This window comes from Stegodyphus dumicola, chromosome 7 (genome assembly GCF_044657685.1).
Source record: "Stegodyphus dumicola isolate Sdum_Otavi_A_Nest chromosome 7, ASM4465768v1".
NCBI lineage: Eukaryota > Metazoa > Arthropoda > Arachnida > Araneae > Eresidae > Stegodyphus > Stegodyphus dumicola.
In genome coordinates, this window is record NC_140774.1 from 62,256,415 (window position 1) to 62,275,721 (window position 19,307).

Sequence of the window (19,307 nt, forward strand, 5' to 3'; positions counted from 1 at the left end):
TTAATGGTTAATCCAGCCCTGCTAGAAGAGTTCAGTTCATGTCTTTTGTATCAAGGCCTTCCAGGTCTCCTGATCTAAGGCAATTCGGGTTTTTTCGTTTTGGAATATGTCCAGAATTTTTTTTTTCTCGCATGGCCCCTCTACTACAGCGCTGGTACAACTGAGGGAGCACATTGCTATGAAAACAACTGACAGAAGAATGCTACAAAAAATATGGCTCGAATTCGATTATGGCTGGAATATGTGTCTTTAAACTAACAGAGCTATCACGAAACACTCATAGCGTGTGAAGAAAACTTTGTGAAATTCCGGTTCTTTTCATAAAGGAATTATTTTTGTAAAAATTTAGCGTTCCGATATCTAATGAATAAATTATATTAATTTTGCTCGTTTATCTCCAAACTCCTCATATTGTACTTGATTTTGTCAATTTGATATGATTTTTGGTACTATAAGTCAGTATAATAAATGCAGATTATTTTGATAGAGTAACAATAAAGAATTAAAATTATTTTTTTAAATTAAAGCTTGCGACAAAAATTAATGACGGTTTTCATTGAAATCGATTTTAGTGATACTATAAGTACTTTCAACAAGTTCTAGAAAATAGTCCTGTTGTTGCTGTGAAAATAAATACATATTATTTAGAAGCCCGCAGACAATAATAACAATAATAAATTTAGGTAACCTTACTGCAGACAAGAAAAGATTTCTCAAGGGCTGCCAGTTAATTGATTATTATTCAATTAGTTTGCTTATGCTTAGAATAAGTACTGTGACTCAAAAATATAAGATCGCGAAAAGAAAAGAGCAATTTTAAGGGCTAATTAAAAATCAAAGTAAAATCTAATATATGCAGATATCAAAGACAATCAAAATATTTCGGTGATATAATAATGAAGACATTTTCTGGTAATGCAGAGGAAAAAGTTGCGTTAAAATATCGCTTGGGATTAATTTTCTGACAATGTGCTAATCATTAAAATTAATTTTCTGACAATGTGCTAATCATTAAAATTTGAGTTGTACGAGGAGGTTATATTTCTCTTCGCCTTATACTAATATGATATAAATTTGAAACTTTTATTCATGTTAATTATTTCTTCTTCTTTAGTTCTTTCTAGCTATGAATGGTTTTTCTAATCACAGCAAGTGATAACAGAATTTTATTGAGCCATTGTTGCAGCAAAATGTATTTTTCTCTCATTACTTTTTTATATTTGGAATCGTTAGGACAGAAATGGTCTTTCACACATTCGGTTCAGAGTATGTAGAGGTTACGAGATGAACCAGTCCTTGAACTTCCGTTGCTTCTGGGACATGGAAAAACATTGATATTCCAGAAGAAATATCTGACGTGAAGCTTCCCTGGAACGTGACGTCACGCATTACGCAACACGAGATCCCCACAAACATCGGAAGCTTATAAGAACCGCAAGCTGTACCTTAATTGCAATCAAAACAATTCGATGTAACACTCTTCTGTTCCGCTAGATAATTTTCTTAGTTCCTCAATTTGGAATACATTTTAGGTTTTTTGGGAGATCAAGGTGCACTATTCATTTAGGTAAGACATCCGATTTTTAAGGTGCATAAGGAAATTTAATATCATTTACATTTATCTTGTTTGGATGTTTATTATTTCATTTACTTCTTATTTATATGTTTTTTGTGCATAACAAATATGCATAGGAGTTTTAAAATTTCAACAAATAATCTAGGAAAAATAATATTATGTACCAAAAATTAAATTAATAAATTATAAATCATGACAGAATTAATATTCCAATCATTCGAAGTCCAGGTGTCCGGAGCTTCATTTATTCTTCCTCTTGTTCTTTCTAAATCCAATCAAACTAAGCTTGTTGTTAATTTATTTATGCTTTTTAAAATTTTTCTTGGTTAAAATAATGTTAAAGAATAAATCAATGCACAGCGTATTTTAAGAAGCTGTTAAATGAATTTAGATGATTATTCCATGTGTGATTTGGATTACAATGTTCGATAAATTTATAGCCTGCAAACATCAACGGTAACGCAATTACGTAATAATATATATATGCAAAATTCTACAGTAAGACAAATATTATTAGAGAAGAGAGAGAGAGAGGCCTAATATGAAAGAATACTCTTACTACAGTCATTACAAAAATATAAGTCTACTAAGAACTGTATAAAATTACTTAGTGTATATAAATATATGTATATTGTAAAAAATTTACCGCCGCTATTTACTTAATATTAACTATTTCATTCATTAACTGGATCAGAAAATATTGTTGTAGTTATATGTTCTAAAAACTAAATATCATTTTATTCCTTAACTGCATAATTTTTGTCTAAATAAAATAAACAAACGACAAAACGAATGAAACTGTATGTGATAACTTTATATGAAAAAGTTTGGATTATTTTTTATATCTACTGTAAATCAGACGTAGCTTTATCTCTGTTTCCAAAGCTTGGCAAAATTCATTAATGTTTGCAGAGCAAATTCTTTCAAAAAACCAGTATCAAATAAAAATGTAAAATTATCACTATATTTTATTAATTTTTAAAATTTACTTGTTAGAAGTCTTAAAATTATATGTATTTAAATGTTAAAGGACTTCGTTTTAAAGATATTTTCAGCAAAGTATTAATTCATCGGTAATTTCATACCCAAATTGAACTTTTTTTCTTCCAATTTATAGTTCTAAAATGGGAAAACATCTAGAGCAGGCTTTTCAACTAGTAAAGAATTCCCCATAAAGCGGAATTTCGTTTGTTCGTTTTTCGAATATAGTTTGGAGAGGGATGCGGTCAGTTTTTTATATAGCTATTAAGTATTTAGTTTTAGTTCATGAAAATAAATAAATAAATAAATAAAATTAAAAATTAAAAAAACTTCTTTTATTAAATATTTGAAAACATTTCTATACCTTTTGTTGTTTAATTTATAAAAACACGTTAAAAATAATATAAATCTGAATAAATGTATTTTTCAAGTTTTGGAAAGGGTGGGGAACAGTGGTGTAGCTAGGATGGGGCAAGGCGGGACATCTGTCTCCGGGCGCAGCATCCAGGCGGCGCCAAATTGATGCTACAAAATGTTTTAATGAAATATTTTCCATTCTTGGCATATAGAAAGGGGTGCAAATTCTTCTGTTATCCCCAGGCGCTAGAATCCTAGCTACGCCACTGGTGGGGAAAGATTTTCTATCAATGGTAAAAGGGATGCATGGAGTAAAAAGGGTTAAGAAACACTGATCTAGAGATTTTTTTGAAATCTTTTAGCCTTCCCATTTTAGTTGCCTAAATCAATAGTAGTTTTAATATATTCTATTGGATTTTTAGCAAAGTTAACGTTCTGTGCAAAAGCAGTGTCATCGTTTATCCACTGTAACTATTTACTTGCAAGATTCGGGATACTTAATATAACTTAACAATAATGTAATAAATGAATTCATTATTGTAAATACGTTTAGCTAAATATCAATATCGGTGATATTTTAATGCCATTTCTCCTTTCAAAAATTCAGTTGCATCGTTTGCGATTGAATTCAAAATGCGTGACCGACAAAGTAAATGGATTTGAATTCTATTTTTCTTTTCATGCATATATAAGTGCAATTTCCATGGCTTTGAGCTTGTGACTAATCAAAATTTACTGTTTTGTAGAGTCGTTAGGTTATTTAAAAGCGGGAAGAGATGAAAAATGTGCAATGTCCTCTCCGGAATTTGGGCCTCGACATCTCGAGTATGCTTCCAATTACACCAAGAAGGTATGCAAAAAGGAGAGAAAAAATATCTTATATACTGCCACTTTTAAAGGGCCTTTGGGGATTAGGGGATCCAATCGCCAGATCCTGGGGGTGATGAATTATCATCCACCGCCTTTTAGTTCGCGCGTCACTTGTAGAGTCATTAAGCTATTTTGAAGCAGGAGATATGAAAAATGTGCAGTGCCCTCGACAGGACTCGGACCACACCACGAAGGCATGCGGGAAGGAGGGAGAAAATATCTTATAGTTCTTACACTTAATCTTAGTCAAATTCAATCATAAATCTCTATAATATCTCAGAAGTATTCATGCATTACTCCTTTCCAAGGCATTTGGATTACGGAGTACCTTTGAAATTAATTGCAATTACCTCCACATCATCGTTCAGATAAATGAATTAAATAAGAGAGAAGCAGTCGCTAAAGTTGATGAAAGAGCAAATAAGCTAAAGTCAGGAATCGCTAAGGGTCCATTACTCCTTTCCAGACACAAACGGAGAATAATTGCTCTTAATCCACGATAATCTCAATCTAGTATAACTGAAAAATATTTGCTTTCTTCTCATGTACATACTATTTCTTTTTTAATTCTTTTTTAATTCTTTTTAATAATTTTTGATTTTTTTGTAATTTTTTAAATCATCAGAGCAAATTAAAAATGTTTTTATTTAAGTGCTTTTTTAAACATTATGAAGGAAGTTAAAAATATCAGATATTTATAATGTGCAGCCACTATATGACGCATAAAATTTTAAACATGCACCTTTGAAAGTTAACTTTTGAGGTAACAAACATTTTAATTGATCCGTAATCGTACGAGCACGGAAGAGAAGAAAAATAAATATGTATGTGTATATTTATTTTACCATGTTAATCATTATAAAATTGAAATTAGTCATAAATTCAATTGCATACAATTATAAAATAAGTCATCATTCAGATTAGTCTTTCATAAAATTGAAATTAGTAAAAAAAAATTAAAAACACAGAATGTACAGTATACATTTTAATTTTCTATATTTGCCATCCACTCTTAACTGACCATTAGTAAGAATAGTCTAGTTGCCTATTGCGGAAAGATAATTCTGGTTCTATGCATGTAATTTGTAAAATTGGTAGAAGATTCCAAAACTGAAAATAAGTTAAAGGCAACCTATCTAATCGAAATAAAGCGTTTTTATTACTTTCACGTTTTGATTCTTTCTTTATTCATTCAATTTGTTATTTTTACAATACAGAAATGATAAACATGATCTGCATTTCGGTATTAATGTTATGTTGCCAGTGTGTTTTAAATAGCTTACAGTGTAACATTACGAAATTTGTATTTTTCAAAGAAGCGCTTTAATGTTGTCGTATTTTTTGTTGTGTAGTGCTTATTAAAAATAAATAAATAAGTAACAGTTTTTTAATTCGTCATTTCGATTCTAATATTTTAGCTCTCCATGCTAATTTAATAGAAAAATAGTGGTGGTTCGAGGTGACAATGTATATGTATGTATATTTTAATCATTACTATTAATTTTGATTATCTCCTAGGAAACGAAGAGTAATTACTAATGTGATGGGAGATTACGTTAGTAATTACTCTTCGTTTAATATTTACTAATATTTAATATTAACTAAGTTAAATATTAGTAAATACTGTAAAACTGTGAAAAGCAAAATGTGGAAAAAGTATTAAATTTAATATTTAATTAATAAAACTCAAATATTAAAAATAAAAGAAAAATAGAAAGCATGAAAAATATTAAGCAAATAATTATTGCTGATTTCACAGAAAGATCCTGACTTTTCAATGGGAATTAGTCTCTTTCCATAAAATCATCAAATATTGGCATGCGATCACGTTTGGCCTATTTCGTAGTTTGAAATAAAACTTCTATGACAAATTCAAAAAGCATAGCGGTTTTATTAGACCAAAAGCAATCGGACCTCATGTTCGTATTATATGGTGACTCTGTATAACTTGGGCTCATTGCACGGGCTCGTTCCGTCAACGTATCTTTCAAGTGTCCGCCTTAATAAGTGTCCATGGTATGTTATGGTAGTAACGGGTGACGGAGAATCATTGTTTGATTCCAGAGAGAAAGCCTGAGAAACAACTACTATTTACATCCAAAGAAGACAGCAGATATGCATTCAGTAGGAAATAAATAGAAATGCATTGTGACCGTCAACGAAGCATGATTTAGCTAAATGACTGCGTTGCGTGCATAGAGGTTCGTAATGGATTGAATGCCTGCAGAACCGACGATAGCATGATAAAATTTATTTTACCAAAAGAAATACTTTACAGTTTTAGAACTTTCCACAAAAATACTCGTATAGCTTTTCTCGGTATGACAGAGCATAATCAGTAGTTACATTTCAAACTACTAAGAACGTTTCAAATTACGCAATACAAAGCGCATCTAAAGAGCAAAGCTCACACAGCGATAATCTCAATATTCCAAAGTCGACTGTGAACTAACAACTGCTGAGAAAGTGATACTCTTCACAGTCTTATACAGTTTTCCTCCAGCCGCCGAGAAATCTGTAGTTCCTTCCATTTCTCAAAATTACTGGAAAGCATATACGGTTAAAGTTACATCTAAGCGCCTGGTACGGTTACAGCTATATATAAGATTAATTGCAGTTATTCAATTACAATACCCCCTACAGTTACACCAATGGACCGGATAAAAATGTCGCCAAGCTTGGTAGCTTTTAGTGATTTCTCGCCAACCTCGGCGAAAACATTATTCGCCAAAACTATCGCCACTTGGCGATAGCTCCCAGTTTAGCGAGATAGTCATTTACTCAAGTGTTAAATAGACTTGCCTCTCTGTATTCTTACTTTTCCGCAGAGCATTTTCCCTTTAACCATTTCATGTTTCATTATTAGAAAAAGTACTATAATTTCACATAAATTTCATTAAAATTATTTACATGTGCAGAAAATTCGTAACAAGTGCAACAAAAAAAGATCAATTTGTAATCCAGAAGGAAGAGAAAAAGATGTACAAACCTGGTTCCTTAGTAGGGGGGGCAAAGAAAATTTCAGCAACGGTTTATGATTGTCGCAGAATTCTCTTAGAGTGAGAAATTAAAAATAATAAAAGCGGAAAAAAATGTTAAAATCAGCTCTATTTTCAAGGGAAAGTTTTGGGTTCAATATTTAGAGAAGAAATTCCATTTCTTTATCCCAGGGACTTCCAAAGAGTGAGACTTCATCAAAACAAAGCAGCGAGTCATACTTCGAAAAGTACCACTGCATTCATCGAAAAAATGAAGACTAATACAGGTATTGCATACATACCTTTTCAACTGTTTATGCAAAGTTCCTTGACATTTCATCAATGGACTAATGTGCCTTTGGGCTCTTGAAAAGTGCTCTTTCTAAATGCAAACTCACCACGATTGATGGAAAATACTCTTTACATTCTCCGAGATCGTTTTAAAAATGGGTAAGAAACTTCTGTACAAAATGTTCATAAAAATGTTCACAAGAGCATCAAAGTAGAAGAAAAAATAACAAATACAAAATGTAGGTGGAAACAGGAAAAAAACAAAATGCCATGGACCGGCTTCAGGCATCCTTTCGTATTTAAAAGCTGAAAATCCTTGTAAAAGTAATATAACTTTACAAGCTTAAGCTTGTAAAGTTAATAAAACTGCTTATAAATTTAATGTTTGACTAGCAATTCATTTATACTGTAGCAAAATTGAATGTAAATTTATAAACCGTATAGAAGTAGAGGAAAAAATTACAAATATTTTAAATAAATTAAAGGGTGTAATTAAAAAGGAATTAAAAAAATAAGGAAATCTTTTTTTGAGTAAGGTATGTGTTTAAGAGAAAGGCTCTTCAATATTCGTATTAAAGGGATTTTGTATTCTTAATGTCTTATGTAGACTTTGTATTTAAAATTATAAATAAAGTTATTTAAATATTTTTGCAAATTAATGGAATGTTCGTATTCAAGTGGCAGTTTACGAAAAGAAATAATGTTTACGTGCATAATTTTTACTTTTAACAAGGCTAAACATGCCGGTCTGTTTCTTTACATTTTATCTAATATTTTTAGTCTAAAAAAGAAAAACAATGTCTTGAACATAGAAAAATTTATGCTCTTGAATTAGCATAACACCGAAGCACGTAGTGTCATATTTCTTTTAGTACTTTGAAGTTTGGGAAGTAGCTCACACTACTCAGATAGCGAATCATGTGTAATAATGAGCAGTGGGATTTCAGTCAAAATTAATAAGTTTTTTATTATTATTTGTTTGAAAGATGACAAAATGCTGCTTTAAAATGATGCTAATTATTACGAATGATGAGTATGCTGGGTATGCGTGTTTTCTTGTAGTCGTGGTTCGTGATTTTGAACTGATATTATAGTGATCACATGATATTTAATGTAGTCTAAATTATGAGCACTTCAAATGCAATTTTTGAGGGTTTCTATTTTTAAATCGGTATGTAATGTACTATTCCTTATAAACCAAAAGAGCATTGGTCATCACCTTAAGTTCACGAATTAGTGCTTTATATAATATCATTTTATCACGAAGAGAAAAACTGCTATCTTTTCCAGAAAAGATTTTTAGCTAGCTATGGAAAGCCATTCGTCTAGTAAATCTAGATAATGTTAAAGGTGGTAGTAAATATTTTCAAGTATTTTGGCCTGCGTCATAATGGCTTTATCAGCAAAGAATGCTAATTGAATCTTTCTTTTAAAGTCTGAGGTGCCATTTTATTTCTAAAGATCCCATGACCTCATGCCATTATTATGTTGCTAAATCGTAGCATAATATACTAAAAAATTGCTTAAAGTAAACTATTTTGATTATTAATATTTTAAAACAGGATGATAATTTAACGATCGAACTAAATCATCGAAATATTTCTTATCTACACACTATCTTGATTTGAAAACCACAAATTCTAAAACCAACCTGTCACTCTGTTTAAAATTTAAGATTCCGGGTTATAAGTAATAAGTAAAAATATAAATAAGAATTTTGTAAAAAATCGGTTCGATGTGAAATAGAAGTAATACGTACGGAAATCGCATTAAATATTGAATTGTCATTTCAACTATTTATTGCGCAAAATTTCAAGAAAATTGGTTGCCTAGAAGTAGTATACTAAAAGCAGTTTAAAAGATTTCACCTTAAGCAACAAGTACATAAATTAATCGAAATTAAACGAAACAGTAAAAAACCTAATAAACCATGTCACAATTTCAATTCTTTTTTTTTTTTTTTTTTTTCATCTTTTTTACCCCTTAAAAATCAAAAATGTTGCATGCAACGGTGCGGGCTAACAATAGTTAACTATAATGCCGCATCCTCCAATCTTTTTTTAATGCTACAAAAAGACTATGTTTTCTTTAAATCAATTCGAACGATAGATTTAATGTGCTCATTTGTTTTTGCGTGCAGAACAGTTACCGTTGCTCAGATACTGGGTTTGTTGCAATCAATTGCAGATCAATCATCTACACTGCATGAAATCATTCACACTAGTAAATTTAGACAATAGAATTCTAACTGCTGCTATTGCTAAAGAGGTAAGCAGAAAATACATTTTGAAGTTTTTGGTCTTGTGTTTTAAAGACTGATTGTTATTTTTAGCATTCTTTCGAAATAATAATAGTGAAGTACATTAATTGTTTATTCATAAATTAGACCGGTTTTCATCAAACGAAGGATTCAGCTGAGAAATTAATTTCTGTAGGAGATGTAACATTTCTGAGGAGTAGTGTGTGGTTTTGAGAAACGCATATTCAAAGAAGATCTGGGGAATTTTGCTTCACTTCAGCGGATGCAGTTCTGGGAAAAGAGAATATATGTAAACAGTTTGTGTTACTTTTGAAGTTTTTAAAAAAGCTACTCATTGAAAATGTATGAAAGCTAGGAAGAAAATGCTGTATTAAAATTACTAGAAAACTTAACTCAAAGAAACCATTTATGATTTAAAAAATTTTTCATTTTATAATTATTAGCGTTTTACTTAAGGCTAATAAGTATAGCAATTTGGATTTGTTATTGGGCTTCAAATATGATTACAATTAATCTGGCATTGGATACTTGATAAGTATACGTAATAATTTAATTTTATTATTTAGTCATCAAGACTCTAAATCAGATTTAGTATTCCCCACCCCCCAAGATTTTAAGCTGGAAAATGTTATTTATGCTCTTTTAATTATCATTTGCGTTATTAACAGTTAGTAATATAATTTTGCAGTTACATAATAAATATAAAAATAGCAATTAATTTGAGTAACAATATTTATTTAATTTTTAATTGATAACATTATTCGAACTCTAATAGCCATAATTTATTTAAAACAAATAAAACTTTCGTTTTTATCTTAATCGAGTAACACCAATACAAAATTAAGTAAATTTTAATTAATTGCATTTAAAAATGTAAGTATACTGGAAATAAGATATGCTAAAAAATTTCTTTCAAAGGGTAATGTGTAACAAGAGTAATGTGGTCAGCAGAACATTCTAATTTATAAAAGTATTTTCCATTACAGAAAGCGTGAGAAACGCTGATTTAAATGATTTTTTCAATTTCAGATTAATATTCAATTAAGTTTCATTTTATTCCCCCTTTATCCCCCCCTAACCTCCATCTGAGGAGAATACCTTTCTCTGTGTACATTCGTAATAGAGTTTAAAGACATTTCTCATATTTGAATTAAATTCTAAATTATGTTTATTAATTAAATTGGGCTCCAATTAAATTGTTCGTCTTCTCCATTTAACGGATAAAAGGAGCCACAGATTGGTTTGCACCTTAGCATAAATATCTATTACAGGGGCCATTTAACTAAAATTTGCAGTAACCTTATATATATAACAGCAGAAATTTTCCAAGGATTTCAGCAAAAAAATAGGAAATAATTTTCATAAGCCTATCAACAGCGATGTCGAAAAATTTTCGCTCTTCTTAGCAACAAGTGTCATACTAATCGTCGGATATATTATAATTGATTTCGGAATTTCCTCTGGAAATCCTGAAAATTTCATTATTTCTTCCGAAGAATAGGTTTGCGGGTCGTAATTTTAAATAGCAGGAAATATATTTTCATTTCGTTAGGCAATGAATGAGATAACGGAAGTGAGTCCTCACGACCGTGGGGTTCCGTTTTTCTGCAGTTATCTACGCATCCGGTAATGATTTGAAACCTCTATAGCAAATTCCCTAACTACTCATTGGAAAATGTTAGATTATTACTAATATTAGGATAATATTATGGTTAGTTAATCTCATAAGACACTAATTCAAATTAGGTTGTTTAAGTTATTACAATAAAAAGTTCACAGATTAATAAAAGTGTAGAACAGAGTATTCAGTTATCCCCCTCAAAAACAAAAGATTGAGCTAACCCATACATCCCAGATTTTAAAAATGAATAGAAAAGGGAATCAAAAATTCTTATTAATTTAGCTTTCAAAGGCTTTTCTTCGAAAAACAGGGAAAAAAACTGTTTTAAACTGTACAGAAAGAATATCATTTTGAGCAAACCGACCGAAATTTAGATTGCAGTGCTACTTTTAGTAGACAGCTGTAGTATTATTTAAATAACTTTCAAAGAAGTCTCAAAGGAAAATAACTCTTGCGTATCGAGAAAAGGAGAACTGATTATTAAAAAATAAAACTTGCATATTATTTTCTAACATATATATAATATATATGTATATATATTATATAATATATATATTAGCAAATAATGCTCAAATATATATGTTAGAAAATATGGTATCCTCTAAATATCTCTACGGAATTATATCGTTTTAGTGTAATAATCTCTGACATCTTCAAATGCAACCGTATTCTGTTTAGTTTTTGTCACTGATCTGTGATCACCTTATTTAAAAAGAGATATTTATAATTTCTGAGTTTAATTTCCAAACTGAAAAAATTAACTGCGATCCGAAAGGCAAGATAACAGTAAACTTGAAAAAGTTTATTAAAATCACTGAGCAAAAATTCTACATTTACTTAAATAAAGATTAAAAATAAACGAACTCTTACTTTACTTCTGTTTCCAGCGGTATGCCTCAGTTGTCACCACTGTAACAACCGAAAACCGATTTTTACTTACGAATAAGTGGCTACGGAATGGATCTTCCAGTTCTCTGGATGTTAATTATTTTACTATTTAAAAACAAACATGAAACTTAGCTTGTTTTACTGTGATGAATTTTAATTTATCATTTTTATGATGGGTGCATTTTTTAATTTTCACGCAGCCGAACAGAAAATGAAGATGTGTTATTACATTGGACAATTATATTGGTATTAAAAATGAGGAACCAGTTTGGAGTTTCATGGCGAGTTTAGGAAGGCAACTGGCAAAATGTAACCTGCATATGAGCAGAATAATTACCCTCTCTAACGACCTTTACGAATTGTTATGTTTCTCTTCGTTAAATAGCTTGACTGAATGAATTGTGATTCGGAAAAGAAAATGAAAGCATAATGGTTATTTTCAAAATAATATGTATCATACAAATATAACTTCTGTGGCGAAATTAAAGTTATTTAAACTAATATCTAACCATATAGTTGACTTGCTGGCGAGTTATTGCCCTTACAACTATTTGACTATGATAAACTCAAGCAAAGTTAAAAAATCAAATGAATATTTATTTATCCACTCCAGTTAGTTTGGAAACTACAATACTAACTCAGGCTGAAACGATTGATTTATTGTTACATAAAAATACAAAATAAGACTACTTGTGCTAATAGCTAAAATTCAAATAATTAGAAAAAAAATCTATAACTCGGCCCATCGATTAACAAACTGGGTCGTTCATAGAAGAAAATAATGCTCAATCAGACATACCAACTTTATATGATGAAAGCTCCAAGGGTCTTACGGCTATATTTATATCATTTTCTGGTCTGAGTCCTTACTACTTGAAATTATTTAATCTTTAGTCCTATTGGAGTCTGGAACTAAAAAATATGTTTTGCAGTTAACCTGTTTCTATAATTACTATTTCATTTCTTTTGAAACAAATATTTCATAGTTTTCATGCGATCACCGAAACGTAACTTGGATTGTATCGCTGAATGACCTTATGGGTAAGTGTGGAAGAAACAATGTGCACATGCTGCGTTGCTGCATACCACCACTGTTGTAATCTACACTGTATTAAAGTTAGTACTAAAAGCAACCCTTCTTGACTATACCGTATGACTTCCAGCTTACTAATATTTGGTAATGCATGAACACTGTTTTATTTGCATTGTTTTTGATGTGTTGGCGGGAGAAACTTTACAGTTCTTATTTACACAAGCTTACATTTTAACATACGAAATTTTAAACGCTTTTTACAGAATTGCAGGATATCTGGAGTATTACGTTATATTTATTTAAAAATTTTCCTCCGAGTTACATTTGTCCCCAATTTTTATATGCTATTGCGTTAAAAAGTCTAAATTTGGTAACTTGCTTAATACATAATTTTTAAAACTGAAAATTTCACATAAAGTTGAAGATTAATATTTCCACTGAGCTTAGTCCCTCTTCTCTCTTCAGCCGTTCCCACCTCTCGTTTTCAGCGTATTCAGCGTAATCCGGTGTAGGTCCGGCCCTAGCGGATATAGTTCCGATTTTCGTTTTCACCCTCGAAATTGTCCTCTTCGGTCAAATGTGAGTGAAGCAGGAACTGAACATTTTCTTCTCCAGTGTCGGTGTTTCCTCGTTATAAATCTCCTTTCTCACTTTTTGGCCTTCCTTGCTTTTGTCGCGGTTCCAAGCCGCTCAGTTGTGTGGACTAGGACCTCGAGACTTCTTTTTCATTTTCTGATATTGCACATGCTCGCTTGGCGCTTTTAATGCCAGAATTTTACTAAGATCGCACCCGTCGCTCTTTCAGTCAACATTTTCTGGCGCGCAACTCCCCCTCCAGAAAATCTTTTAGCTTTTCAGTGCTGGCGATGGCTCAACTGGTGAGTGAATGATTGTTTTCCAACTGTAGCCTATACCCTAGGCCAATCTAAAGGAAACCGTCTCTTTCCTTAGATTGGCGACTATAGCCTTTTAAGAGCGCGCATGTCTATTTCAGATAAACAACTGTTCAAACAATTTTTCCACCCGACTTGCAAGAAAGACGATAAGTTTTTTTTTTTTTTTTTTTCCTTCCTTCTTCACAAAGATTGTTCTTTTTCATGCAGTCCGCATCGGACAAAGAAATTTAAATGGAAGGTCTTTATTGGTAGTGGTGAACTAGTTTTTCCTTTGCATAGTACCTCAAAGTGATCCGATGTAATTCGCTGTTACATTGTTCGGTATTTCTCCCGCCTTCTTAGCATGCCTTCGTAGTGTAGTGGTCTGGGCGCATATTCCAAAGGTCCGTGGTTCAATTCCCGGCGAAGGTGTTGCTCATTTTTCACATTTCTCTTGATTAAAAAAATCCTAATGTCTCTACAACATATCGTGTAACAAATTGGAAAAGTTTACTAAGCAGTTGTTTTCCCGAAACGTTTTGTATGTACCTAAAGTACGTACTTAAGTCCTGAAATAAATTCTAAAAATGACCTAAAGTTTTGTACAGCCCTAAAGTATCGCTTACCGGCTTAGACTCAAACTTTCATTCACGAAGCTTTCAGAAGTCAGAATGTTTTTTAGTACTGCGCGACTTCTACACTTTTTTTATGCAATCTTAATACTTCTATGCACAACTACTACATCACATATAAAATCTATAACATTGCTTACGCAGTCCTAATTACAGACGTTTAACAAATGTACAAAACTTCACTTTCCATACTCTTAATAGCTTCTGTGGTTTGAAATTAAACTGAGTATTCAGCCTAATAGTTAACCAAAGAAGGTATCTTAAACTTGTTGACGAATTACCATTCTTACAACTGCTTAAAGAGATACTTATTTTTCTTCTCCTGGAGGCTTACAAATTAAAATGCTTACCCAAATTAAAATGCTTGATTTATCATTAAACAAAATTGTAAGGATGAAGTTACTTGCCCCATCGTTACACAAAATTACAATTATGTGTGTGATTAGGGCAAAGCCTCGAGGGCTATCTGCCTAAGGAGAGGGATACCTTCGTGGAGGACCTTCTAAGGGGAACTGGCTCGTATGCACGTTACACATGTAGAAAGCCACGAAAACGCTCATGCAGTCAGCCCGTTCGCGGGATTCGAACCTCGGACCGAACTACCAGTGTTCAGCGACTTTACCGTTCGGCCGCTGGTGGGAAAATTACAAGCACGATGCTAGATTCAAATTAATTAGAAAAAGATGCTAAATTCAATAGTAAACACTTGGTTGGTTAAAATATCGCTAAATTCGTAGGCTACCTCACAGCGAGCTACTAACTTCAGCCGCTTGCAATATTAATAAGGCATAGCCGTGACAAAGCAGAATTTTAATAGTTCTATGGTTAAGATTAGCGTACTACTTTCAAATAACGTATGCCATTTAATTTACGTAACTTTCTGATCTGAACGAAGGAGCAGTATGATTAGATTCAGGGAATTCTGATTATGAAAAGCCTGACTCACAGATTGTGCTTCACCTGAAATATCATCTATGAATAGTCTGATTAAACTCATTCTCAAAACTTTTTTTACTGTAGTTAAAAAAAAATTTTTTGGGGGTGATCCAGAAAAACTTTAGACTGAAAGCCTTTGTTCTATTTCCTGAATTTTTCTATATTAATTCGATGAAACTGATTCTCTGCCCATTCTGTGAAATTAGAACCCAATATTTTCCTTTTTTTTTAATATAGTAATGCTTGTTCATAGTACATAATTTGTTTTATTCCCTAGAAAATCATTAGAATACAGATAAATTCATACTTGACATTCCCAGCTGAAATAAAAAGAGTTTCCTACACTCATTAAAACATTACACGCAAAAAACTGCTAAATTTTAGAGTCTGAAATAAAGATGCACACTAAATCAGTGCCGTAAAATTTGAAGTCATCAGTAATCTAGAAATATATTAGCAAACATTCCTTCCGGCTCTTAAGTCATACTTCGTTCTAACTTGAATGATTTCATTAGTGGCGCCATCTCTGAAGAAGAGAAGTAGAATTTTAAAATTAATAGTTTCAAAATCAATAGACGCTTTTAACAGCTTTTCTTTACTAGCAATTCGGTAATTGGAATAATCTCAATGTAAGAAACTAGTATATTATGAGTATTTCAACAATATTCACGTCTAGGATGAAACGAAATTAAAGCTGAAAGGGAACTTTTTATCGTTAAATAGTATTATATTTTGATAAAAACTTTATATTTATAAAAGTTTAATAAATTTGGACAAAGGTGCATTCATAAATTAATGGATATTGATTAAATTGCTTTTCAATCAAAATCTTCAATATCAAAGTAAGGGCCTATTTACACAACTAATGCCCACACGAAAACTATTTACACAGATACCCCTTCCTTACAAATTCCTTACAATGTCGTAGTTGATACTAATGTTAATTATATGAAGTGCGTTTTTCATTAATTAACAGTTCAGTGTGTTTTTCATTTATATTCATTTATATAAAAAATGCTATTTCATGCAATATTTGCATGCATCTTCATTTTTTTCAAGAAATGCAGTGGTTCTTCTCGAAGTATGACTTGATGAAGTCTCATTCTTTGAAAGTCACTGGGATAGTGAAATTGAATTTTTTCTCTAAAATATTGAACCCCAAACTTTCTCTTCATAGTACGTTGAATTGATTTAAACATTTTTTTGCACTCTTTTTATGTTTAAATTCCCATTGTAAAAGAATCCTTGACAGTCATAAACTCCATACTGGAACAGTCATAAACTCCATACTGGAACAGTCATAAACTCCATACTTTGCATTGACGGAACCAGAATTGTGCACGTTTTCGGTAATAAACAGATCTTTTTTGCTGCAGTCATTTAGTTAACCAGTTTCTTGAATGTTGAAGTCATTTGCGTCATCAAGTGTCGCAATATATTTTCATTTATCGCTTGCTAAATAGTTTTCATACAGGGTTCTACAAATTGTTTAGCGTTGAACCGCATGTTTTCAGAAAAACTGGTGAAAGTTTTTTTTAGCTTTTTGATAATTTTTTTAGCTTTTTTAAGTTGTAAATATTGTTTTATTATATTACTTTTATAACTACAAATGAATTTAAAGACTTACAATTGATTTTTGCTTCGGCGGATTTTTCTCTCTCATCGGAACGATTTACCTTTTGGAACATTACTTAGTACATTTTTGTTTGGAGTCTGCTTTCCATGTAAAAGTAATGTTTTCCCTTTCCCGATAAATTATGTTGCTTACTTTACAGTTGGAAATTTTAATACCATACACTTCAAAGCGTTCCTGAAATGCGTAAACTCGCTCTATACATTTTAAAATGTCTTATTTTCCTTAAAATATATTTCGAGGAAGAAAAAAGAATTCTTGTTCAACACAAATTTTTATTATTCAAATGACAGATATGAGACGAAAGTCGTGATACACCGTTTCTCAATTTAAAATTGATAGATATGAGGTAAAATTAAAAATTCGTTTTCTTTCCATCGTAGAAGCAATACTTTCTTCTGGAGTTTATTCCGATCAAAGAAATTTGCTTTTCCTACAGCGTAACTAATGATATCACCCCCAATGAGCGTGCAAGACAACTACCCAGTTTTTGATTTTTGAAGAAACACGTAAAATGCAAAGTTGAATTTGTTCATGCATCTAGTTATATTTGAAACCTGGAAGCGAGGGGAACACTTAAAATTTTATATATGCTATCAAGTGTTATAAGAGGATTTAGAAGCCTCTCCTAAAATGGAAGCAAGGATCGCATACTCAATCAGTGCCTAAACCATATTCGGACTAAAACAATATTGCGGTATCCTTCATTTACATATTATTTTTGATTAGCATTTGAAGTAGATAATCAGGGTGCAGAGACCTTAGGTTAATTAGAAAAGTCGGAGAGATGAAAAATTAGCAACCGCCTCCGCCGGGAATCAAACCACCGACCTCTGGAATACTGGCCCAGTGTGCAGAACCACTACACCACGAAGGCACGCTAAGAAAGCGGGAGAAATACCTTATAATTGTATTAAATAAAAATTACTTATGTATGCTTGAAATCTTTATTTTATAGTTTAATTGAATCATTGAATTCAACTTTTCCGAAGTAAATAGATACTGTTGGCACAAAATGCAAAGATATACTTCAATCAAGACTTCTTGTTACAAACACGATCAGGAAATTTAAAAAAGTTCATCTCTTGCTGATTTGTATTTTTCGTTAGCACTATCATTTCTAACACTTGACCACAATTTAGCGATCTAAGTCACACTCAGCTTCTAGTCAATGAGGACAAGAGTTGTGGAGCCTGTGGAGGACAAAACTGGCCTCAGTATTCTGCCAGTCTCTTCTGAGAATAAAATATGAAAAATCAGTTGCACAATGGCCAGGAATGGAATCATGGATGCTCCGTTTGCTTGCTAGATGCGTTCACCTTTTCATCACAAAGGACACACGAGAAAAATGTTATATCTCTTTACAGATTAAGTCAGTGTGCACGTGTATCTAAACTAATAAATTTGTAAATCTTTGGAGATTAAAAAAATTAAGTAAGACTTACTTTGTAAAGATTTATAAATCTCTTCTGGGCGTGCATTTGTCATGTAGCGGTTAGCACGTGAACTACCTTTCTGTTTAAACTTGCCTTGGGTAATGTAAATATGAACCACTTCCCCGCAAAAATTCCTTCATGAAAGCACTCCTTCTCTTAGGCAAATAGCCATCGTGGCTTTGCCAAACTTGCTTACAGAAGGATACAAGTATATAATTTGTATTGCTCATAAAATAGATTCGTAAAATTAGCTTTTCAGCTAAAAAGAATATGCTTGTTTAACTAACTCGCAGCAGTTAAAGCAATAAAAAATAAGGAAAAAAATCACGTTTACGTTAAGTAGCTCATGCTCGTAAGTTTACAATAAATCACAGAGATTTGATTTTTATACTTAGTGCATTTTACTTTTGAATTCATTTCTTTCGTTATGGTGACTGATTAAGATATATTAAATATATTAACATTACATATGAATCTAGTTAATCTTAAAAAGAAAAATGCAAACAACATACATTAAACTTTCTGTGATGTACATATTTCTTATCTTTTTATACTTTTAGGCTTTGGAAACCGACGGATTACGCATAAAGTCACGATGTTTCTCAATATAATGACTGTTTTCACAGTGTGGATGCAATTACATATCTTGATCACAGAAACAGGCGAGTTACTTTGAATCTTTATTATTTAATTTTCCCAACATATGATTAAAGAATGATGTTATGAATTAATTAAAATATTGTGCTGGTGAATATTTTGTTGCTATTTTTGATTTCAGACAGTGAGTTGCTACTCTTGTAAAATAATGTATTTTCTGACGATGTTTCGTAAATTTTCAGTTAAATTTAAATTCTTTCTTCTTTTGTTAGCAATTAAATGTATAAAATTTCTTCAGTATGAAAAATATGAGAGAAATGTCCAAAACAATTTAAAAACATAT

At 31.5% G+C, this 19,307-nt stretch overlaps 1 protein-coding gene across 2 annotated transcripts in view; it reads left to right on the plus strand.

Moving 5' to 3' along the window:
• Nucleotides 1-1,420: 1,420 nt before the first annotated feature.
• Nucleotides 1,421-19,307, plus strand: part of LOC118182791 (uncharacterized) — a 40,445-nt gene continuing 22,558 nt past the window's right edge. The window contains exons 1-2 of one of the 2 annotated variants that reach the window (XM_035352175.2): nucleotides 1,421-1,567; nucleotides 18,928-19,029. In XM_035352175.2, the coding sequence (XP_035208066.2) occupies nucleotides 18,963-19,029 (67 nt within the window). In that variant the 5' untranslated portion in view covers nucleotides 1,421-1,567; nucleotides 18,928-18,962. Of the gene's footprint in view, nucleotides 1,568-5,202; nucleotides 5,258-18,927; nucleotides 19,030-19,307 lie in introns of those variants that run through there. The other variant, XM_085820335.1, reaches the window with a different exon arrangement.